Source organism: Stegostoma tigrinum, chromosome 21, assembly GCF_030684315.1.
Source record: "Stegostoma tigrinum isolate sSteTig4 chromosome 21, sSteTig4.hap1, whole genome shotgun sequence".
In the NCBI taxonomy this organism is placed as follows: domain Eukaryota; kingdom Metazoa; phylum Chordata; class Chondrichthyes; order Orectolobiformes; family Stegostomatidae; genus Stegostoma; species Stegostoma tigrinum.
In genome coordinates, this window is record NC_081374.1 from 36,775,551 (window position 1) to 36,800,493 (window position 24,943).

At 43.3% G+C, this 24,943-nt stretch overlaps 1 protein-coding gene across 2 annotated transcripts; it reads right to left on the reverse strand.

Moving 5' to 3' along the window:
* On the reverse strand, positions 1-24,449 carry mkrn4 (makorin, ring finger protein, 4). 2 transcript variants are annotated; one of them, XM_048553286.1, is made up of 8 exons: positions 24,318-24,449; positions 14,604-14,732; positions 12,826-12,926; positions 7,707-7,822; positions 6,904-7,097; positions 3,931-4,038; positions 2,074-2,203; positions 1-802 (listed from the first exon to the last, which is right to left on the reverse strand). In XM_048553286.1, exons 1-8 carry the CDS (start codon positions 24,368-24,370, stop codon positions 605-607), a joined length of 1,029 nt encoding a protein of 342 aa, XP_048409243.1. In that variant the 5' UTR covers positions 24,371-24,449; the 3' UTR covers positions 1-604. The 2 variants fall into 2 exon arrangements, with proteins under 2 accessions (XP_048409243.1, XP_048409242.1); XM_048553285.1 differs by having other exon boundaries at positions 12,499-12,926.
* Positions 24,450-24,943: the final 494 nt, after the last annotated feature.

Below are 24,943 nucleotides of genomic sequence, written 5' to 3' on the forward strand. Positions count from 1 at the left end.
TTTACAAAACATTTTTATTTGGACAGACATTTTAAAAACATCCCCCTCATTAAGCAATTGATCAAGTTACAAAGTGTCAAACATCTATTAATCCCCACATTAAATATGCATTCACCCTAGTGGGAAGGAAGCAAAAAACATTCTATTTCAGTTCTACTGAACCTACATTATTCAACTTTGTTTAATAACTCAGCATCACTGGAGTACATAGTTCACCTGCAATCAACTGGGTAAAATAGCCAATTGAAGTGAATGTTAAATCACAACATTAATCAAGGAGATCAGCACAACTAGTTTCTGAAAACCATCAAAACTGCCACAATGAACTGCTCGGATCATTTATGTGTATTGCGTGTGTCACACATTTGCAAAATGTAATATTCATCTATAACCTAAAACAGTGCAGGTTTCAGCATAAAAATAGCTAGTTTAGAACATCATAGTACACAATGGGTGCAAGATAAATTCAAAACTTGCATTATAGATCAGTGTAAACAGACTTAGTTACAAATGCCTAATTATATTGTTTAAGCAAGCTACCTGCAACAGGACTGCCAAAATATATCAATATTCCACCTGCTGTTTGCAAGAACACTGCTCCAGACTAAATGGCAAAGTCATCGTCATCAGAATCTGAATCATCCTGATTAAAATCAGATAGATCTGAATCAAAAAGTTCATACTCAAAGTGTGCCAAATTCTCTAAAAATGAATCATTGAGGGTAAGCACACCAAGGAGGTGAAGGGCATGGTAATAGTCTTCATCATCACAATCATCTTCCCACATAATTCCCAATGGAGACTGCAATACATAAACAGCATGTTAACAAAAATTGAGCAGTCAGTATTTTCCAACTCCTAAAGTGAAAAGGTTCAACCACAAAAAGTTGATCATTAGTTTCTTTTGACTTGTTACCAACAACAGCAAAAGCAGACAACCCATCAGTATGTTACTGTGCCACTACATGAGCAAACTACTACAATCCCTCAGTTTTTGTGCAGGAAATAGTAGACTTAATTGTCAAAATCATTTGAGATCTCCTAAGATAGAACTACTTAAAAATCAGAACAGAACCTTGTAATTGCCACACAGAGGGCAAAGCTTGGAAGACTGGGACCTGTGCTAGATTGCAATCTGGTTAACTCTCCCAGATTGGTAGGAAGTAGTACTAAAATTTAGCTCAAGTAAGAAATTTGATGGGTCACCAGGAAAAACAGAAGATCCCCCATGCCCCTCAGACACACATCCAATTCTATTTGGGTGTAACAGGTACTGCTGTAACACCAATTTTTTAGATTTTTTCAGGGGGTAAGGGAGGCAGTGGTGTTTCGAGCTGAATATTCCAGTTGAGGCACATCCAGCATTGCTATGGTTTTACTTCAATTGATTACTTTTGTACTCCTTGCACTGTACACTTTAAAAGGCAAGCATCTCTTACTGCTTTCAGTCTACATTTCGGCTTGCAATGAAAGTGACTGGGAATTTAAGAGGTTCTTCCCCCCCACCCCGAAGTGTTTGTTCTACTAAACCGGTTATTATTTGCTTCATGTTCAGTGGTCTGAAAAAAAAAGTCAAACAACATGGCATTTACTACCCTCCAAATCTATTGTATACAGGAGGTGGAAGAAAATTGCTTTTCTGACCAGTTACAGACAGTAGATGTGAAACCCAAATAAAATCTCTCCAGTCTTTTTACTTTTGAAGTTTTCCAAAACTGCAGATAAAAATTAAGTGTTGCGTTTGTCCAGTCAGTTAATAGGCTTCAGTGTGTAAATGCACAAATGATGCTACTTTGTACCAAGGTTAAAACTACTGACCAAATATCAATACGGATTTGAAATTACTTCAGTCCTTTTAGAGGTCGACAATGCCTTGAAAAGGAATGCTTTTGGGGTCATTATTGCACACACAAAGGCTACAGAAGACAACTTAATGCAGGTTTACCCTTGCTAGTTCAATTTGCCTGGAAACCAAGGTGATGATTAGACGTATACAGTATGTAATCATACTCCATCATTAAACACAACAGAACATATCACTACTTATGCCACAATATATGCCATATTCCTTACACTATCCCTTCGCCTCCTTTGTCGATGCTGGGAAGGTCGATATCCCTCAGGAAACTCATGCAAGTAAATGCACTCAGATTTAAAAGGACATCTGCCATTACTTCGTAGAAAAAATTTGCAATGTATTTTCCTGTGGAAAAGACAAAAGATGTTAGAGGCAAATCAACCTCAACTTCAAAGGCCATCTCCAGAATTTAATCACAAATGCCAGTTACAGTCCCAAAAATCTGCTTCATGTAGCTTAATAAAACAGGCAGAGGACAACCCAAAAAGACATCTACCCACCAGGAGATAATGATCAGGAACATTAACTGCAATAGAGACTAATTGCATCATGTTTGCTTCAACCAGAGAAAAAGTGTCAACTGGGGTTTAAACTTACAACCTTCTAGATCGTTTAAAACAAAAAAGGTGTTAGTCTCAAAACAGCCAAGTCAGTCACCAGCATGATAATATACTAACATAAAAAGAGGAAGAGGGGAAAAAAATGTGGGCCATGCTATTTAAAAAAAAACATCAAACCTGGAAATTGTTAAATTACTCAGTTGCACTTACAAGCCTGCAGAATGCATACACCTAGCTTCAGAGATTCAGAAGCCCTTTATGACTAAAGCACCTAATCTAAACATTTTCCAGGAAAAAAAAGCAAGCTTAGGTGGGTCAACTAAAACAATGATTTTAAAAAAAGTGAAATGTGAGGCATTATTCAGATTGTTGGTGGCCTGGTGGTCTGTGAATTCCTTGCACCAGAAGGTTTTCATGTCCCACCTCAGGATGCATTAATAGGCAAGATGCTAAACTACAACAGTACCAGTTTGACATTAGTTACAGCAAGTCTTGGAGAAATGTTGTCATTAGGTTCTTTGGAGTCACTGGGTAACAAAAAAAAGTGTAAGTATCATGTTTCAGAGGGACCATGAACTGTAGGAACAGAAACAGAAACAGGTCATTCAGTCCATTGAAAATGCTCTACCATGGCTGATCTCAATCCTCAAATTCACTTTCTCATCTTTACACCAATTGGAAGTCAAGGGCACCAAGTGATAAAAGGGTTGGTGCTGCAAGGCCAAAGAGACACTAGTGATGGACTTGAGAAAATGGTCTAAATGGAAAAACAGTGAACTGCTGCCATTCACAAAGCAGTAGTGTATTCATCAGGAGATAGACAAAGAATAAATAAATGGTGGGAAGGCTCAGTAGGTCTGGCTGTATCGTGGACATAAGGCAGTGTTAAGTGTTTTGGGTCCAATGATCCTGCTGCAAATCTGTACATTCATCCAGTTTGCCAGACTTCTACTCAACCTTGCTGTTCCCAAATAATAAAACCCCTTATTCTCAGCTTTACCCACCAGCCTTACATTAATCTCTGCCCGCACTGTGGACAGCAGTTCTTCATTGTGATATTCACAGCTCTTTAGTACTTATTTGGTATGTTTTCAAAAGCTGATAACAAATTTACCATGCAAATCTCATTTCCCACTGACAACTTCTGTTCTTATGCTGTTAGATATAGCATGGAGTACTTCCAACATTTTCTATAAAAAAAGTTTAGTTACAGATAAAACTAAAAACTAGCAGTGTCATTGAAAGCCTGATTTTGACCTGCTGAAGGTTATAGATGCTAACAATGTGCACACACCTGGCAGGTCTGATTGAGACCAAACTCCAAAACAGTTATAGTATGATCACTGTATTCTGAACATCAATTCTGAACTTAAACCAAGTTGAAATTAGACTGCAAAGGGTTTAAGGTTTAAACTTAAGTGGAAAATTATGACATTTATAGCATATTCTGATTTAGCAAATAGAATTAGAAATACTGTTTGGAGATACTGTAGTACCTCTAGGCATACATACCGCTTTTCAACTTTAAATTTTTCAATAAGTTTTTGTTTCTGTTCATCAACCACCCAGTACTTGTATGGTATGAAGTAACTGGCCACTACTCTACATTCAGGACACGCTCTGTAAATAAAAAAGATTTGAGGTTTAAAATTTTCCTCACTGCAAATAGTCCAAACAGACCCAGATCTTCATTAGTGGCAACAAGTCATCACACATTTGCTTTCCTAGTCATTTAGAGTTAAACATGTTCAAAAGACACTCACCATAATAGATTTCATTTATGAAAATGCTTACTTGCCTTTTGCTACACAAATACTTTCAGTTGTTAACAGTAACTTTTAGAACTGTCTTTTGAAATTGCTCCTGAAAAAGGTTCAGTAACATTTACTTATTCCAGACATTTTTGGTTAAGTTAAGGGGGGGGGGGGGGTATAGAATAAAGTTGCCCAGGGTAGGAAACAGGCGACAGTACAAATAATTTGCCAGTATGACGACAACTGCAAAAGCTACGTTGAGGCCTCAACTGTGCACAATATTATAAGTCTTAGGACAGAACAAGAGTTTCACATATTCACCAGTGAAAAGTCAGTATTCTTGCTGCTAATGTTATTGTCACATGCCCATTGTTTGTCCTCTGCTTGAAAGATTCCTGCGTGTCCTTGAGCAATGTTTGGTCTGTGCAATCTACGATGCAGACAACTGCATGTGCAGGGATTGCACCCTCTGATGCAAGTCAGAGACACTTGTGTGTATGATTTTAATATTAGAACAGAAAGCACAAAATTTGCCCATGAGCAAATTTAGTTAGCACAAGTAGAGTAATAGATGAAAACCAGTCTCCAAATGTTTTAAAATGCTCAAAACAATTTAAGCAACTGAGAGGTCATAATTTTGGACCAATGGTGATAAGCTATAACAAAGATTCAGGTACAACTGAAGGCATGCAAAAGGGGATTTACTTGAGCCCCAGTCATTTAATTATAACAAGATCTCAAAGTTGAGTTGCATTCCCTGGAATTTAAACAGGGTTTAAAAGGAACAATTTATAGGGCAGCACAGTGGTTAGCACTGCTGCCTCAGCACCAAGCACCCCAGTTCAATTCCAAACTTGGAGGACTGTGGGGTTTGCACATTTCCTCGGTGTCTGTGTCCACTTCCTCCTCCAATACAAAGATGTGCAGGTTAGCTGAATTGGCTATGCTAAATTGCCCATAGTGTTTAGGGATGTGTAGATTAGGTGGGTTATGCCAGGGGCAGGGGCGGGGGGGGGGGGGGGGGGTGTGCGGATCTGAGTGGGATGCTCTGAACTTCAGTGTGGACTTGTTGGGCTGAAAAAGGGTCTGTTTCTGCACCATAGGTAAACTTTGATCTTAGATCATTAGAATAACATGTTAAATGGGAAAAGATAGGACAGAAATAAGACATTTCTGCTGAGGGTCTCCCTAATGTTAGGCACTCCAGACTGAAGATTGGAGGCGGACTTTTAAAATCAAAAAAATAAATCAGAAAGCATTCTGATCACATCTAGACAATAGGTGGTGCAAATTTGAAATTCCATTCCACAAACAGATGGAAACTAGATTCAACTGTTACATTTTCAGAGATATTGGACATGGCGCAAAACAGAGCGTAGAGGATTTGAATTTTTTTTAAAAACATCCAACCATAATCTCACTATGTAAACCCCTTCACTTTTATGTTAACTGAAACTAGCCTGACAAATGCACCACCTAAGATTAGAGACCAACTCAGTGACTAGGGCAAATTTACTGAGCTCCTGGGGAAGCCTTGGGCATTTGGCTGTGATTTCATCTTACGTTGCTACCGTACATGGCAGATTTCAGTCTGGCACCTATCTGACTTGGTACGTTCTTCACCTCCCCAACCCAGTTTTATTTAGTCTGGTTATCTTTCACTGTAAGAAACACACAAGACTGTCAATTTAGTTGTAACAATAAAGGAGTTCATTGAACAAAATTTTAAAAAAAGTAAAAACAAGCTATAGCAGTTTTAATGATTCAAAATACAAGCAACAGAAAATCCGAACTACTCCCTAGTTAAATCAAATTCCAGAGACACTTTCCTTCCTCTATTCCATAGATTTGACTTAACTGCTTCCTTCATGACAGCTCCTGCAAGCTGGAGGGCCTTTTTCCTCTTGATCACTCAAGCAATCTTTAGATTTCATCAGTCCATTATTAACCTGCTGAACATTTGATTAAGTGTTCCTTCTCTAAAGGGTTCAGACACTACACCTATTCACTGCTAAATGTCTTTCCTTAAATGCTCTGAACAGCCTGACTAAGACTGTACCTGCATCAGTCAGGTCTCCTTTAGAAGTGAAAGTGAAAAAGGAAAAAAAAGCCTTGCACATGCTAGTTTTTGCTAAGCAAATGCTTTGAAATCTACTCTCTGGTTGTAAGTCCCAACATAATAAAACAAAATTTCTATTAGCACTCCAGAGAGGATTAAAATTATTCCACAAAGTCTAGCCAAGCTAACTTTTAAAATCCCCTCACCAAAAGCAAGCCAACACCCATGTGCTCAGAGATTCTTCGAACAAACTAAGGGGGTGGCGACATCGATGACATGGGTGCTGCCTCTCACTCCCATGAGGGGCTTGAACAGTTCATCAAACTTTACTAACCCCCTTCACCCCAGCTCGAAATTCACCTGGACCACTTCCAATACCACCTCCTCCTACCAGGGACACCTCTGTCTCAGCATCAACATCTATTTTAAACCCACAGACTCCCATACCTACCTTTACTACACCTCCTGTCACCAACCCTTCTGCAAGAATGCAATCCTTACTCCCCAATTCCTCCACTGATTCCACTCCCAAGGTATCCTCCAGCTCCACACTGAACACACCCATGTGCTACTAATTTAGAATCCAAACACTACAAATAAAACAATTTCAACTGCTAAAGTCAGCTAAACAACTGCAACAGAGAGATTGTTAATTTGCTGACATTCACTTACTTTATTACATTATTGGTAAACCCCTTGCTCTCTCGCCATTTTTTGATACAGGTCACACAGAAAGCATGGTTGCAGTCAGGAAGAATTGCAAAGCAACGGTCTCTGGCTGGTGTTTTTTCATAGACTTTTTCCATGCAAATTCCACAAATTATATCTTTACTCTCTTCAAAGGCTGAATCTTTAGTCAACTTTCCCTGGAATGTAAAAAGGATGTATTTAGTACAATCCGTATTGCCTCACATCAGAATTTGATCTCTTCCTCCAGCCCTTTGTATCAACAGCTCTGCCATCCAAGTTATCAGTAGCATGTGCCCAATAGTCATCTCTAAAACTAGCCTGCACGTGTATTTCAGCACTCTGAGGGAGGCAGGGAAGGGGAGAGAAAAAAAAAAGAGAGAGATGGAGATTTAACACTACGTGGGGGGCAGTCAATTCTTTTCTAGGTAATGGGTTAGCAGTCTCCTTGTCGTTCACAATTAGTTCAATCTCTACACAATGTTCACTACTGCTCAAATAACTAGAGACTAACAAAAGAATTAAAAAGTTCCTTCAACTTCCAACAATACACAATCTTTATAAAAAGAGGAATTGTGTTGTAATGCTATAAAGTGTTCCTTTATTGAAAGGGTGGGACATTCAAAATGGCAAATATAGTGATCAAAATAATTCCAGACACGTGTTCAGTCAGTTAGAAATATTCAGTTCTCAGGGAAGTATTAAAAAAAGGGGGGGAAACCCCTAAAGTTGAATGGGACAAGTTTTAATGGCTGGTAGGCCTATACGTTTAAGCTGAAACTGCATACCTGTGGAACAGATTGAGAAGTTGAAGACTCTGGCGTCAACACAGTTTGAGATTCACTCTTGACAGAACCAGGCAAATAACTGAAAGGACCTGCTGCCTGTGATGTTGATGCACAACCTGAAATATGCAAACAATTAACACATTGTGTGTGTAAACAGACAAAAATATATTTTGTCAGCTTTGAAACTAAGTTATGCACAGAAACACTATAGTAGTAGTCAACACTTGTGCTGACAAGTAAAATTTTAAATAAGTCAGGATGCAGCAGACCTGGCATTATGAAAAGAAGGGAATTCTCCAGGTGGTGGTGGCAGCATAGTGATTAGTGTCACTGGATTAGTGATCTAGAACCTCAGGCAATATGGGCTCAAATCCCACCATGGCTGGCAACAATGTCAATTCACATAAAAAGGTAACAAGCTTAATATTATCATTGTGGAATGTTGTACAAACACCCTCCAGGTTCACTTATGTCCTTAGGAGGAAGGAGACCTGTCACACTCACTTGCTCTGCATGCAAGTGACTTCAAATCCACAGCAATGTTATTTACCTTCATTTGGTCTCTGGGAAATTAGGATGGGTAATAATACCAGCCGAGGCGGTGTCACCCACCTATCAGCATTTAAAAACTGAGTAATTTGGGCAAATAGTTGGGCTGGTTTCAAGTTCCACAAACCATGTTGATGAATTTCAGAATTTAGAAAGTAAATATACATTTTGTTTGCGCTTTAATAACTTCAAAAGAAGAGAAACAATGGTTCTACAATTACTCAAATGAGGCTCTTTCAATGTGAGACACTGCAAATACAGCTCATTGTGACATCTTGCCATTGGGCAGAGACCAATTACCATTTGCCCTGGCTCAAACGGATTACAAAATTTTAAAAACAAAAATAAAACTTAACAAATGCATATGACGACAAGACATTGAAACTCAACTAGGCCATTCAGCCAATCAAGTCTGCCCCACCATTCTGAGAGATCATGGGTGATTGGATGATCTTCAATGCCACTTTCTGCCTATTCCTCAAAATCCTTCAATTCTCTTCTTACCTGTTTTAAAAGAAAAAGTCTCTCTGCCTTGAGTGTACTTAGAACTCTGGTAAAAAGAACACCATATAGATTCACTACATTATGGTACTTTACCTTTTATTAAAGCTAACTGCTTCAAGGAGGAGTCTTCTCCCAGCCCAGGTTAAGCACCAAGGTGGCTTCCAGTGGACTGGAATGCTGACACATGGTATAGTTGTCTCATCCAGGAGGGGCAGTTTCATCCCAGCATGGAGGTCTTCAGCAGCTTCATGGTATTCCAGCAGCCCACAGTGAAAGTCTAGTCCTGGCACAATGGTCACCTCTTAGCACATAGATCTTGTCCATGCTCCAGACTGCTTCTAGATCTTCCAGTGGAGGTTACATCTCAGCATGGCAGGGCAATGTAGTCACAGCCTGGTTTTCCAGCTTTCCTTGAACCCAGCTGCCATCAATTGAACAGCGATGGACTTTTCTTATTTAGGACTGTCATTAATTTAGGCACCATGGCATGGCAAGTTCACTTTTTTTGATTGATACAATAAATTCCTATTCTCAGAAGAAATTCCTTTTCTCAAGGTGTAACCCCTTATTCCAGTCCATCCTCTGCTCCTGGACTCTCCCACAGAAGGGATACAACCCTTCCACATCCATCTTGTCAAGACCCTAACAATTAGTACGTTAAAACGAGATTGGGTCTCATTCCTCCATACTCAAATATTCCAGGCCCAATCTACTAAACCTCCCCATAAAATAATCCCTCCAGGTGGAGTGTCAGATGGGCAAACAAAATGTTCTCAGGACTGCATCCAATGCCACTACATCTTTCCTTAGAGAAGGGGACCAGAACCGTTCCCACTGTGATCTGACTAGAGTCCTGTCTAGTTAAAGACAAATTTCCTTACTTTTACATTGCACTCCCTTTGAAATAGAGGCCAACATTTCATTTGCCTTCACTTATGGATGCTAGCCAACTCATAAAAAAGGGCTTGCAAATCCTTGTGTTTGCAGCTGTCACTCTTCTACTTAAATAATATTCAAATTATCTAGCCTTCCTGCCAAAGTGCAAAATCTTATGTTTTCCTACAACTTATTCCTCAGCTCCTATGTTGTCTCCACCCCCACCCTGCCAAAAACACACCAGATTCACTTCTCTATTTAAAAAAGGTCCCTCGACATGGATAGCCCCATACAGGCCCCAGTTGTTCAGTTCTGGAAGAAAGTGCATTTCCTGATCCCCATGGGGCCTCCAAAATGGCATTGCAGGGATCCCAGCGACATGATGCATGCCCAGCGGACAGTCACACAGATGATCCCTGGAATGGTAGGTTTAACGTATGATGAACAGCAAAAGATCCTGGGATTGTACTCGTTAGAGTTTAGAAGATTGAGGGGAGATCTAATAGAAACATAGAAGATAATGTATGGTTTAGAAGGGGTGGTCAATAGGAAGTTGTTTCTGTTAGATGGGGAGACTAGGACCCATGGGCACAGCCTTAAAATTAGAGGGGGTAAATTTAAAAACAGAAACGAGACAACATTTCTTCAGCCAGAGTGGCGGGCTTGTGGAATTCATTGCCACAGAGTGCGGTGGAGGCTGGGACGTTGGATGCCCTCAAGGCAAAGATCGACAAATTCTTGATCTCAAGGAATCAAGGGCTACAGGGAGAGTGCAGGGAAGAGGTGAAATGCCCATCAGCCATGATTTAAATGGGGGAGCGGACTTGATGGGCCGAATGGCCTTACTTCCACTCCTATGTCTTACGGTCTTATGATTACCAGAGATAACAAGGTGTAGAGCTGGATGAACACAGCAGGCCAAGCAGCATCTTAGGAGCAGGAAGGCTGACGTTTCGGGCCAAGACCCTTCTTCAGAAAAGGCCCTTTCTGAAGGGTCTAGGCCTGGAACAACAGCGTTCCTGCTCGGCCTGCTGTGTTCATCCAGCCCTACACCTTGTTATCTCAGATTCTCCAGCATCTGCAGTTCCTACTATTTCTGACAATACCAAACAGGTTGGATCTCAGTCGGATTTTTTTTTGCTAAAACCAAAACAAGCGTCTTAAAACATGCAATGCTGCAGATTTTGCTTCAGACGGTGAGAACAAGAACAAATGAACCAACTACTTATTACAAATTCAGATTTTGTTTAACAAAAACAACAATCCCGTTAATCCCAATATGCTTGAACAAAAAAACCTAAACACCAAAAGTTCCTATATCTAGACACCCTAGAATGTTTCAAGTCACTTGTGACTTCAATTTTTAAAAGACTGAAATTACAGATTACTTTTCTGGAACAATCATGCACCTTTTGTCTGGGATGAACGCTCATTCTTCACTCTAAAGTAACTTAGTTTAATATATATTCTTCCCCCACCCCCTCAGTAAGTCTATACAGCTATCCTATTTCAAAAATTTCAAGAAGGAATATTACAAACTCCATTAAAAGAAGTGAAACTGCAAAGTCTCCCACCAAGCTATAGGCATTCCCCCTCAATCTTAGGGACAAAGTTCCAGATAACACCAAACCACAAAGCACCTTATCTAACTTGGTGGGTCACAAAACAAAATAAATGCTAAATGTATTAGTGGCACAAAACCTATTCAGTCACACACTAAAAGGCAGGCCTCAAATTTTAAAAACCATTTCTGTGGTGACAGTAATGAGTTAATAATTAAACCTCAGACAGAAAGCCCAACAGTTACAAATTCAAAACGCAGAAACCTAAACAAGCAATGAAAATATATAAATCCCACCGTTTACATCCTAGCATTCAATAAAAAAAAGCAGCAGAACCAGGATCCTATGTAGGCCTGATTAGATGGCAGCAGATTTCCTTCTTTCTGAAGAAATCCGTGAACTAGTTGCACTTTTGAACAATCCTGTTGCCTTTACCATAATTTTCTAACTCTAGTCACAGTAAATTCATATGGAATAGGATGAATAGCCAAGGTCATTATGACTTCTGGTTTACAAGTAAACATAACACCAACTTTTATCCAGTATCTTGTGCAACATTCTTTTGACACTTTCAAGAAATAAGTTGGATGAACAATGCTGGAAAGTAGGACTGGTGTAGCTTTAGAAGTAGTTTTCAGTGCAGACTCAAATGGGCCAAAGGATCACTTCTATGTTGCACAATTTAAGGCTTTAAGTCCAGTAGGATTATAAACAAAAAAGTTCTTATATAAACATCACCCTTAGAATGAAAACATTTCAAAGTCAATAATTCACGTCTGAAGTGAAGCATTTGGTTGTTTCTAATTTATCAGGTTAACAAAGAAAGTGATTTATTGGGACCCCAATGGCCCTAACAGACATTACTTTCTGAATTTAGTCCCTGCCAGCTGACTTTGTTCCAACTTTCTTTCCTGCACAAGGCTGAGTAGGAAGTTCTCACACTCATACTGCCTGCCATTAACAGTTGCTGTGAGAATTTACAGGTTAATTCTCAATAGATTTTGCCACATTATGAATGCCAAGTCATTCTGGATGGAACTTGAATCCAGAACGTCTGGTTCAAAAGTAGAAATACTAACCAATACACAAGATCTCTACTTTCAAAGAGAGAACAGCAAAATAAAAACTTGGAGACAATTTGACAAAGACAAAGAAACATTTCTCAGCTACCTGCTCCCCATAAAAGATTAAGTACTGAGCACCAATAACTACTCCTAAACTTAATTCCATCATAAGCACTATAAGAAAATACAAGTTGCAAGTCATACCACTCACTTCTATGCATAGCCATTTCTACCTACCATGCTTTTGAAATTGTGGCGGTACAAACTCTGCAGCAAATGCCCATCTGCCTAAGCCTTCAGGTGTTTCATTCTCCTTCACTTCGTCAACATCCTCCTCCAGGCGTGTGCCAGAACGTCTAGTATCCCTACCAAAGTGAGTGAAACTGGAGACAGCAGGTTCAGAACCACGTCGACCCCAAGTACTTTTTGCTGTGGTTGAATGGACAGGATGTTCTGCTGTACGGACCTGCTGGAAAAATCTTCCTGGAATTCTGGGAATAGCAGGAGCAGAGCTACGTCTATTTCGAGAGCAGTTTCCGCCAGTAGGATCACTAGATTGCATACCATGGTACCTCTGGGATGATTCTCCAGCCTTCAGCTGAAGAGCAGGTTCAGAACCACGTCTGTTTCCGGATAACCATCCAGCAGGTTGGATGTGCAGGTATCTGATAACAAGATTCATTATTGTTCGTTAATGTCCCTTAATACAACTACATATAAAAAGTTGGCATTAGGTAGCAAGCCCTGGACTGCTAGGTAATAACAATCAGTTTAACCAACTACAATTATATCGAACCCAAGCAGCACAGCACTGAATAAAAGGGGGAAGTAATATTCATTTGGAGAATGGAAAGTCTGAATTGGTTCAGACCTTCAAAAATTTAGGCCAGAATAAAGTTGCCAGCACACTGTTCTAAACATTGAATCAAATTCAACTTCAGAATACTTCTCTAAATGAGAAGCTACCTGAAAGCTAATTAAGTCATACAAATCCTAAGCAGCGCAGCCACCACAGAGGATATCCGAGATTGTACAGAGTTTGTGGAATTTCCACTTTAGTCCACCATCACTTCTAAGTTTGAGTTACAAAACCGTGGTAGTATCTTCATAAACACAGCAGGGATCTTCTAAATGTTAGAAACAATAACTACAATACCGGTTGTGGCAAAAAGAAGAAAGAATTTCATCTGTGTAATGAGGGCTTCTGACTGTGCCAGAATTTATTATCCATCCCTAGTTGCTGTCAAAAAAACTAGTGAGCTATCATTTCGATTTGCTGTATTGACACCCAACAAGGCTGTCAGGGAGGAAGTTCTAGGATTCTGATCCAATTATTTAAAAAAACAAATCAGTGATATGGCTCAAAGTCAAGACACTGGTGGTTTAGAGGGGATCTTGATGTCAGTGTGCTCATGCATCTGCTGCCCTTATCCCAGTAGGAGGCAGAGGTTTAGTTTAGAAGGTGCTGTTCAAGGAAACTCAGTACACAATGCCACTGCAATACAGTAGAGGGAGGAGCAAACAGCAGTGTCAACCTAGCAGGTTGTTTTATACAGGACATTGAGTGCTGTACCAACAGTACTCAAGCTTGACATTCAGGTAAGTGGAGACAATTCCATCACACTCCTGATTTATGCTTTTAGATGAAGGGCACGCTGAGAAGTCAGAAGAATTACACACCAAAGGATTCCTATCCTCCAATTTGCTCTTGTAGCTACAGTATTAACATAGCAGATTTAGCTCAGTTTCTGGTCAATGGTAACCCCACAGGACTTTGATAGTGGGGGATTCAGTAATGGTAATACCATTGAGTGCCATGGAGTAATGGTTAGATTCTCTTTTGAAGACAGTCATTGCATGGCGCTCTTGTTTCATGGATGTTACTTGTTACTCAGTCAACCCAAACCTAGATATTATTGCTGCATTTAAAATATGGACAGCTTCAGAATCTAGAGTCATGAGCAGTGAGAGTGAACAGTCCCCATTCTGACCTTATGGAAGAAAGAAAGATGATTGTAAGTAGTTGATGGTTGGGCTTAGGATACAACGTTAGTTAGGTATGCAAAATGTTTCTGCATTTGGATAGATAAATACATACTAACTCAAAACTAAAGTGTTTGAGTCTGTGCTGTGACTATCCCCCTCCAAAAAAAAACTACTTTTCCTGCTGATGATGGAATGCACATCAACTTACTTACAATAGTCACTAATACAAAATGAAAATATTCAACATGAAGCACTTAAGTATGCATAAAATGCAACAAAATTTGAGACATGCAAATTCTAATGGAAAGCAAACCCAAACACAAATGTTATGAATTCCTACAAGTGACTAAACAAACCTGCAACTGTTTCCATAGAAGCAAAATCCACTCAAGTAGTGTTTGCAGATCTGGGACGACTTCAGCATAGACAGGTCATGTGAATAATAGCAGCTATGTCCCCATTTGCAAACCCCACAGACAAAGTTCCTGGAAAACATTAATTTGAAATCATATGACAGTGTTGAGATGTACAGTGAGATGCTCTCAAGTTAACCTTCATTACTCGGCCAATAACCCAAAGATAGGTCAGAAAAGCATGAGGGGACACTAAGGGGATTAATATGGGCTCAAGACTGAAAAGCGATTGGACGGCCTTTGTTCAATTTTCTTAGGAGGATCTTTCCAACTATGCAATAGTACATGTTCCAGTTTTCTAAAAGCCAAGCATTCTTACAATGAGAAATCAAGAGTAAACTAAAATAGCTCAAGGTTGTATAAAATAAACTGCATCTGTTTTGATGAGAGATAATGGGAACTGCAGATGCTGGAGATTCCAAGATAATAAAATGTGAGGCTGGATGAACACAGCAGGCCAAGCAGCATCTCAGGAGCACAAAAGCTGACGTTTCGGGCCTAGACCCTTCATCAGAGAGGGGGATGGGGGGAGGGAACTGGAATAAATAGGGAGAGAGGGGGAGGCGGACCGAAGATGGAGAGTAAAGAAGATAGGTGGAGAAGGTGTGGGTGGGGAGGTAGGGAGGGGATAGGTCAGTCCAGGGAAGACGGACAGGTCAAGCAGGTGGGATGAGGTTAGTAGGTAGCTGGGGGTGCGGCTTGGGGTGGGAGGAAGGGATGGGTGAGAGGAAGAACCGGTTAGGGAGGCAGAGACAGGTTGGACTGGTTTTGGGATGCAGCGGGTGGGGGGGGGGAAGAGCTGGGCTGGTTGTGTGGTGCAGTGGGGGGAGGGGATGAACTGGGCTGGTTTAGGGATGCAGTGGGGGAAGGGGAGATTTTGAAACTGGTGAAGTCCACATTGATACCATATGGCTGCAGGGTTCCCAGGCGGAATATGAGTTGCTGTTCCTGCAACCTTCGGGTGGCATCATTGTGGCAGTGCAGGAGGCCCATGATGGACATGTCATCAAGAGAATGGGAGGGGGAGTGGAAATGGTTTGCGACTGGGAGGTGCAGTTGTTTGTTGCGAACTGAGCGGAGGTGTTCTGCAAAGCGGTCCCCAAGCCTCCGCTTGGTTTCCCCAATGTAGAGAAAGCCGCACCGGGTACAGTGGATGCAGTATACCACATTGGCAGATGTGCAGGTGAACCTCTGCTTAATGTGGAATGTCATCTTGGGGCCTGGGATGGGGGTGAGGGAGGAGGTGTGGGGACAAGTGTAGCATTTCCTGCGGTTGCAGGGGAAGGTGCCGGGTGTGGTGGGGTTGGAGGGCAGTGTGGAGCGAACAAGGGAGTCACGGAGAGAGTGGTCTCTCCGGAAAGCAGACAGGGGTGGGGATGGAAAAATGTCTTGGGTGGTGGGGTCGGATTGTAAATGGCGGAAGTGTCGGAGGATAATGCGTTGTATCCGGAGGTTGGTAGGGTGGTGTGTGAGAACGAGGGGGATCCTCTTGGGGCGGTTGTGGCGGGGGCGGGGTGTGAGGGATGTGTCGCGGGAAATGCGGGAGACGCGGTCAAGGGCGTTCTCAATCACCGTGGGGGGGAAGTTGCGGTCCTTAAAGAACTTGGACATCTGGGATGTGCGGGAGTGGAATATCTTATCGTGGGAGCAGATGCGGCGGAGGCGGAGGAATTGGGAATAGGGGATGGAATTTTTGCAGGAGGGTGGGTGGGAGGAGGTGTATTCTAGGTAGCTGTGGGAGTCGGTGGGCTTGAAATGGACATCAGTTACAAGCTGGTTGCCTGAGATGGAGACTGAGAGGTCCAGGAAGGTGAGGGATGTGCTGGAGATGGCCCAGGTGAACTGAAGGTTGGGGTGGAAGGTGTTGGTGAAGTACTGACTGAGGACGAACGGTCAGTCCTGAGCAAGGGGCTCACCTTTGTCCCCCTACAACCACACATCAACGAATACCAGTCACGGTCGGACATAGAGCAGTTTTTCCGCCGTCTTCGCCTGCATGCCTACTTCTTCAACCGGGAACCCAACCCTCCTTCCACTGACCCCTTCACCCGCTTCCAACACAAGTCCTCCTCCTGGACACCACCCCCAGGCCTCCTACCCTCCCTCGACCTCTTCATCTCCAACTGCCGTCGAGACATTAACCGCCTCAACCTCTCCACCCCTCTCACCCACTCCAACCTCTCCCCCGCAGAACGGGCAGCCCTCCGCTCCCTCCGCTCCAACCCCAACCTCACCATCAAACCCGCAGACAAGGGTGGCGCAGTGGTAGTATGGCGTACTGACCTCTACATCACCGAGGCCAGACGCCAACTCTCCGACACCACCTCCTACCGCCTCCTCGATCATGACCCCACACCCGAGCACCATACCATCATCTCCAACACCATTCATGACCTCATCACCTCAGGGGACCTCCCACCCACAGCCTCCAACCTCATTGTTCCCCAACCCCGCACGGCCCGTTTCTATCTCCTTCCCAAAATCCACAAACCTGCCTGCCCTGGTCGACCCATCGTCTCAGCCTGCTCCTGCCCCACCGAACTCATCTCCACCTATCTGGACTCCATTTTCTCCCCTTTGGTCCAGGAACTCCCCACCCATGTCCGTGACACCACCCACGCCCTCCACCTCCTCCAGGACTTCCAATTCCCTGGCCCCCAACACCTCATATTCACCATGGACGTCCAGTCCCTGTACACCTGCATTCCGCATGGAGATGGCCTCAAGGCCCTCCGCTTCTTCCTGTCCCGCAGGCCCGACCAGGCCCCCTCCACCGACACTCTCATCCGCCTAGCGGAACTCGTCCTCACACTCAACAACTTCTCTTTTGACTCCTCCCACTTCCTACAGACTAAGGGGGTGGCCATGGGCACCCGCATGGGCCCCAGCTATGCCTGCCTCTTTGTAGGTTACGTGGAACAGTCCATCTTCCGCACCTACACAGGCCCCAAACCCCACCTCTTCCTCCGGTACATTGATGACTGTATCGGCGCCGCCTCTTGCTCCCCAGAGGAGCTCGAACAGTTCATCCACTTCACCAACACCTTCCACCCCAACCTTCAGTTCACCTGGGCCATCTCCAGCACATCCCTCACCTTCCTGGACCTCTCAGTCTCCATCTCAGGCAACCAGCTTGTAACTGATGTCCATTTCAAGCCCACCGACTCCCACAGCTACCTAGAATACACCTCCTCCCACCCACCCTCCTGCAAAAATTCCATCCCCTATTCCCAATTCCTCCGCCTCCGCCGCATCTGCTCCCACGATAAGATATTCCACTCCCGCACATCCCAGATGTCCAAGTTCTTTAAGGACCGCAACTTCCCCCCCACGGTGATTGAGAACGCCCTTGACCGCGTCTCCCGCATTTCCCGCGACACATCCCTCACACCCCGCCCCCGCCACAACCGCCCCAAGAGGATCCCCCTCGTTCTCACACACCACCCTACCAACCTCCGGATACAACGCATTATCCTCCGACACTTCCGCCATTTACAATCCGACCCCACCACCCAAGACATTTTTCCATCCCCACCCCTGTCTGCTTTCCGGAGAGACCACTCTCTCCGTGACTCCCTTGTTCGCTCCACACTGCCCTCCAACCCCACCACACCCGGCACCTTCCCCTGCAACCGCAGGAAATGCTACACTTGTCCCCACACCTCCTCCCTCACCCCCATCCCAGGCCCCAAGATGACATTCCACATTAAGCAGAGGTTCACCTGCACATCTGCCAATGTGGTATACTGCATCCACTGTACCCGGTGCGGCTTTCTCTACATTGGGGAAACCAAGCGGAGGCTTGGGGACCGCTTTGCAGAACACCTCCGCTCAGTTCGCAACAAACAACTGCACCTCCCAGTCGCAAACCATTTCCACTCCCCCTCCCATTCTCTTGATGACATGTCCATCATGGGCCTCCTGCACTGCCACAATGATGCCACCCGAAGGTTGCAGGAACAGCAACTCATATTCCGCCTGGGAACCCTGCAGCCATATGGTATCAATGTGGACTTCACCAGTTTCAAAATCTCCCCTTCCCCCACTGCATCCCTAAACCAGCCCAGTTCATCCCCTCCCCCCACTGCACCACACAACCAGCCCAGCTCTTCCCCTCCACCCACTGCATCCCAAAACCAGTCCAACCTGTCTCTGCCTCCCTAACCGGTTCTTCCTCTCACCCATCCCTTCCTCCCACCCCAAGCCGCACCCCCAGCTACCTACTAACCTCATCCCACCTGCTTGACCTGTCCGTCTTCCCTGGACTGACCTATCCCCTCCCTACCTCCCCACCCACACCTTCTCCACCTATCTTCTTTACTCTCCATCTTCGGTCCGCCTCCCCCTCTCTCCCTATTTATTCCAGTTCCCTCCCCCCATCCCCCTCTCTGATGAAGGGTCTAGGCCCGAAACGTCAGCTTTTGTGCTCCTGAGATGCTGCTTGGCCTGCTGTGTTCATCCAGCCTCACATTTTATTATCTTGCATCTGTTTTGATGCAAGGTGCTACACCAGCCAAAGCTCCTAATGTACACCCTCTGGGGAGACCAACAACCTAAGAATTCAACTTCCCCTGTTACTAGTTTGGCAGGATTTTACAATTTAAAAAAAACTTTTACTGCACGAAATGACTAAAGGGCAACATGCCTGTGTATGGTTATCATATATGTAGCATGAAAAGCTATAGAAAATGCTTCCTATTTATAGTTGTCACCCACTGCAGTTTCCAGGAAATTAGCATCCTTATAACAGTTGCACCAGTGTTCCAACTGGTTCCTGTAACCCCATTTCTGTAAGTAATAACTATCTTCAGTTGCTTCTGTAAATTTTTTTGTTAAAAACCCATCGCAAGCATATTTAGTTTGGACATATTCAAAAGAAGTTGAAAAGTTTTAAAAAACCAAAGTAAACAACTGTTTAAAAGACATCACAGCAGCTAGCAGGAAAAGCCAGGAAGTTCCATTCTGAAGTGTGTATTTTAGAAGGCAACAGAGACAACACACATGCACAACAAAAATCACTGAAGAGGAAGGCGAACAAATATGCATCAAAAGTGTCAAAGTAAAATGTTAATTACATGAAAACTACTGGAACCTCACAACTGATAAGAGATGACAAAGAATGTTACCACATGAATACCACTGGAAAACACAATAGCTCTTAGAAATAAAACATCTTTACTGATAAACATTTAGCAAGTTGTTACTTTACAGATTAAAAAAGAACCATGGTGAGATTAAAGGAATACCTGCAAGAGTACAAAACATCAAAAACCCATAAAGTATCAAAGCATCAAAAGAAACTCAGAATCCTGACAGTACAGGAGGCCAAACAGCCCATTGTGTCTAACGTGCCTGCACCAGTTCCTTTACTTACTGACCTATTACTCACTATTCTTTAATTATTTGTTGAATAAAATTAGAGAGAGATTAGAAACCCTTCATTCTTCCTTAAAAGATGTGCCTTCCAATTGTGAGAAGATACCTTAAAACCCTCAGCATACAAGTTAAAACTTTTACAAGGTGGATAGGTATTAAAAATTTCCACATACTCTATACTGATCTGCTTAAGAGTGCTGCTTGTTAATTTCTGTTAATTGCAACCGTCGTAAATAGTCCAAAGATTTTCCATTACAACTGAAATGAACCCTACTCGAGATATACTGCACAAGGAAGGAAGTGTATATTCTGGAGCAGGGAAAATCCGAGTCTTATAATATCTAGGATGCTTATAAGTGTAGATAAGACTTAAAATTAAGCAAGCTAATCAGGGGAACACAACATTCTCTGGCAGTTTCCTCAACAGTGCAATGGTTATGTCAAATTCTACAAACGCAAAACTAGAAAATTGTCAGATTGCTGAGTTTAACTTCTGCCTGCAGAAGTTCTCAGGAAACATTCCTAATCTGTTAGCTCTAAGTTAAGAGAAAAAAGTTAAAAGCTCTGATTACTTTATCCAGCCACACCAGGACAAACTTTGCAGAATCTTTCTAGAGGCTGTAGATGGTGTCACCGTGACGAGACACCATTTCCCTTCCACATCCAGCTCAATCAGAGCAACTTGCTCTGAATGTTGAACAGACAGAACTGCTGTCAACATATTGATGGATGTATAGGGGCAGCACAGTGGCTCAGTGGTTAGCACTGCAGCCTCAGCACCAGGGACCCAGGTTCGATTCGAGCCTTGGGTACCCGTCTGTGCAAACTCCGCACATTCTCCCCATGTCTGCGTGGGTTTCCTCCGGGTGCTCCGGTTTCCTCCCACAGTCAAAAGATGTGCAGGCTAGGTGGATCGGCCATGCTAAATTGCCTGTACTGTTCAGGGGGTGTGGGATGCTCCAAGGGGCAGTATGGACTTGTTGGGTTGTAGGGAATCTAATCTAACCTAACCAGATGTCAGTCCTATTCCCATGGAGATTAAACCCATTAGCTTTGATTCCAGGTAGAAGTGCTGATTTAGCTAGTTTAACCCAAAAATCTCAACTTCACATGAGAATGGGCAATTTTACAGACAACTTTACAAAACCAGCTTTCCAGGACTTGAGACTTGATCTGTAAACACAGGCGCTATGTTTTTGTCACAGTAAATACCTAGTTAATTTCAATTTTAAAAATTCAGCTTTCAGTTGATCTGGAAAAACTTTTGAAAGTCATTTCAGAACATGACCTATTAAATTTACAGGCAGTTTAGAAGCAGTGTAATCTCTGCCAAAACAAAGGCTTGTACTTCCCGCAGTTGTAATCGATTAGGAAGAATTGGCAGCATTAACAAGTTACAGACACTAAAAGTGGTAATCAAGTTCAAATTATCCATTTTTAAATTTACACAATCCCTAACCAATTGCAAGTTTGTGTATTTGACCCACTTTTCATCTAGCCACTGTTCCCTTTACAAAACATATTCTTAACAACGCAGTAAAATGGTGAAGAAGATGTACAATTAGGGAACACCAGCACATTCTCAATTTTCAATAAGAAAAATTGATAATAAATGTAGTTTGAAAATGCATTTAGTGGAAGGAAATTGAATCTAAATCTTCTTGACAATATTTTGTTATGCAATGTGGGACTCATCCCTGGGATGAAGGAATATTGTTATGTACCAATTAAGCTACCTAGGTTGCACAAATGCCAATTTGAGGCCAAGGGGCATTTTAATCTCCATTTGAATGTCTAGTCATCATTAAGAGAATCTCAGCAACAACTTAAAACAGGCTTGGCTAGCCTTTGCATGCAGTAAGGGAGTGGGGGAGTGCAAGACGACAAGAGGGAAGATGGTGTGACCATACACATTTCCCAACAGGAAGGCATTCAATCAGGTAAGGTTTAAGTAAATACTTGAAGGAAAATATGTCTTTTTGAAAGAAAATCCTTGCTGATTAAGTTTAAAAAATTGTGTTTGATGCAATGCTGGATACTGCTGAAGGTGAGGCAGCTTCTGTGGAGAGCGCAATGTTGGGAGTCTCTTGACATGAGATGCTATCTTTCCCTCTGCATGGTTGCTGCCTGACATGCTGTTTCTTGCATTTACTATTTCTCAATGGTATTCTGCCTGGATCGAACACCGAGTAGGCTCAGGGGTCCACTGGTGCTCATTTTGTCAAGACCTAATGTAAAATGCAAGAGCCTTAGGCTAACTCATTTCATCTGAATGAGCAATTGTCCTGTGTTTGAAACTGGAGAGTTTGGTTCTTTCTTCAGGGTGGGAGGTTATTAATGAGGGTCAGGGGCAGATTCTACCCCCCCCGAATACTGACAGACTTTGGGACTGTTTGCCTCAGAAGGCAGTGGGGACAGTACCATTGAATGTATCATCAGTGCACAGATTCGTTAGGCAGGGAATCTAAGATTCTTGGGGATAAGGAAATCTGAAACAGATCAGCCATGATCTTCTTGAATAACAGAGCAAGCTTGAAGGGCTGAATGGCCTACTCTTGCTGTTTGTATGTTTAATTTCTCTCTGGATGAGGGCTAGTGAACAAACCTCAGAAAGATAGGGCTTGCCACTACTGCAAATGCAAACTTTATTAAAAACTAAAGCCTAACAACTGATCACTTAAAATCAACAGAAATTAAAATCCCATCTGTCTGGTAATACTCTTCCTTCTTGAAGTTGTATAAAAGTAATCAGAGTCTTTGTGCTCAGAACATTTCCACTAGCACCTAAAGTATTAGCAGAGGCAACCCAATGGCCTAGTTTTCATTTGCTCCCTTTCTCTCTTCTCTCCCCTACCCACACACTGCCTGTACACAGCTTTGTAAGCCCCTCATATCAAAGCCTGTTATAGATAAACAAATTAAAGACAGTCCTTGCCAGGACACCCACAATGCGTTAAGTAATGGGAAAAATCCAGTACTCTCTAGGTGAGAAAAGGAATTAGAAACCAAAGTTAATGCAGGAAAAAAATGCTAGTTACAAGTCATAAATGCAATTGAAAACCCAAGCTGTATACGTAAGGCTAAAACTGGGATGAAAAAGATACCGTTACGAGGTGAACTTAGGCTTACAGAAAATTTAATAGTTTTCAAATCACGAGCTCTGGACAAAGTCGACAGAGAGAAATAACTCCTCAAGCAAGCCCAAAACCAATCATGAGTTCCTACAAGCGACCAACCAATCTTTAGTCACGGATGTATTTATAGTCAGGAATACACTGCCTTGACGTAAGGTGGATGCAAGCTCAACTGCTTTCAGGTAGTCATTAGATTATCGTTTACGCACGCGTGCAGGTTTCAGGGGAACGTAGCAAGTACCAAATCAAAGTCAAAGTGCTCCGGAGTGATGCTGAACGGCCTCCTTGCGCCCATTTTAAGAGTACAAACAAAAGGCAAGGCAGAGGGGGAGGGGGTTGAAAGCCATCACCTTGCAACACTGAAGGCTGGTTGTGTAGTAACTAGTGAGAACAGACACTTTCCAAGCTTAAAACTTCAGACCGCACATCGATATGAAACACAAAGTAAATGTACCACCCGATGGTGCTTTCTGGTTTGTGCTTCGGCAGCCTCGCTGCAGCGAGGCGTGAAATCACAAAACGTGTTCCTTTTTAACGTTAAAATAGGTAGAGAGCGCGGAACCCAATCTTAAGGCGATCGAGTCCGCCACCGCTACAAACGTGGAGACCTACAATGTAAAAAAAGGTACCGCGTCACCGGCACCATAAAAATAAAAACAAAACCGAAAGAACTGCAGACTCTAAGCGAGGAACAAAAACGAAGTTGCTGGGAAAGCTCAGCAGGTTTGGGCATCATTTGTGAAGGCAAAACAACAAAAACAAACAAGATTTAACGCTTCAGGTCCGGTGACCCTTCCCCAAAACCTGTGGCATTCGGGGGTTTAAAAAAAACAGAACCACGAGGAAATCCCGACAAAAATAAAACAGGGAGACTCACGTTTATTCCGTTACAGGAGGAAGGAAAAAACGACACCAATTTCCGAGGATAAAGACGGGAAAGCACCGGGAACTCTGCACAAGCCACACACCCCAACCCCCACCTCGCCACCGAAAGGGGCCCAGCCGAAACCCAGAACCACGCGGCCGTCGCGCGCACCAACCGTCACTTCAGCACCAACGGAATTTCTCTCAAAGTCCTCTTCCCTCTCCGTGGAAGAATCCCGGGGGGCGAAATACGATGGGTTCAGAGCCCCAACCATGCCCTCACCTGCACAAGATCCGCCTCCGCCGCGGACCACTGGCCGCACGGGCTTCGGCCATTCCAGTGCCGGACGCTCCGGTCACGGATCACAGTCACCAGCGACAGCCGGCCCCCAGGAGCCCCATTTATAAAGGGATCGGAACAGGCACACCGCCCCGATCGCCACTGACCAATCATTACCCAGGCCTCCACTTGCCCGCCCATCAGCGCCAACGATCCACCAATCAGAAAGACAGAGGGAGCCCATTCATTAGAAAACTGAGAAAACAGAGCGCGGGAGAAACGAGGCACTATCGCTCGGGACATGGGCATTGAACTGGATCCGGCAGAATTGTACTGTACTCCCCCCACACACATACTGTCTCCTTCTCCCTCCCCCTCCCCTCTCCTTCTCTCTCTCACATGAACGCACACACATATATAAATCTATTGGGTGAATTTGTATTTGCATATACATCACATTCTATTTTGTTCAAAAAGCAAGCAATTTACAGGTAATAAAATGTGAGGCTGGATGAACACAGCAGGCCCAGCAGCATCTCAGGAGCACAAAAGCTGACGTTTCGGGCTTGGACCCTTCAGTAGAGAGGGTCTCTGATGAAGGGTCCTTCCCTGGACTGACCTATCCCCTC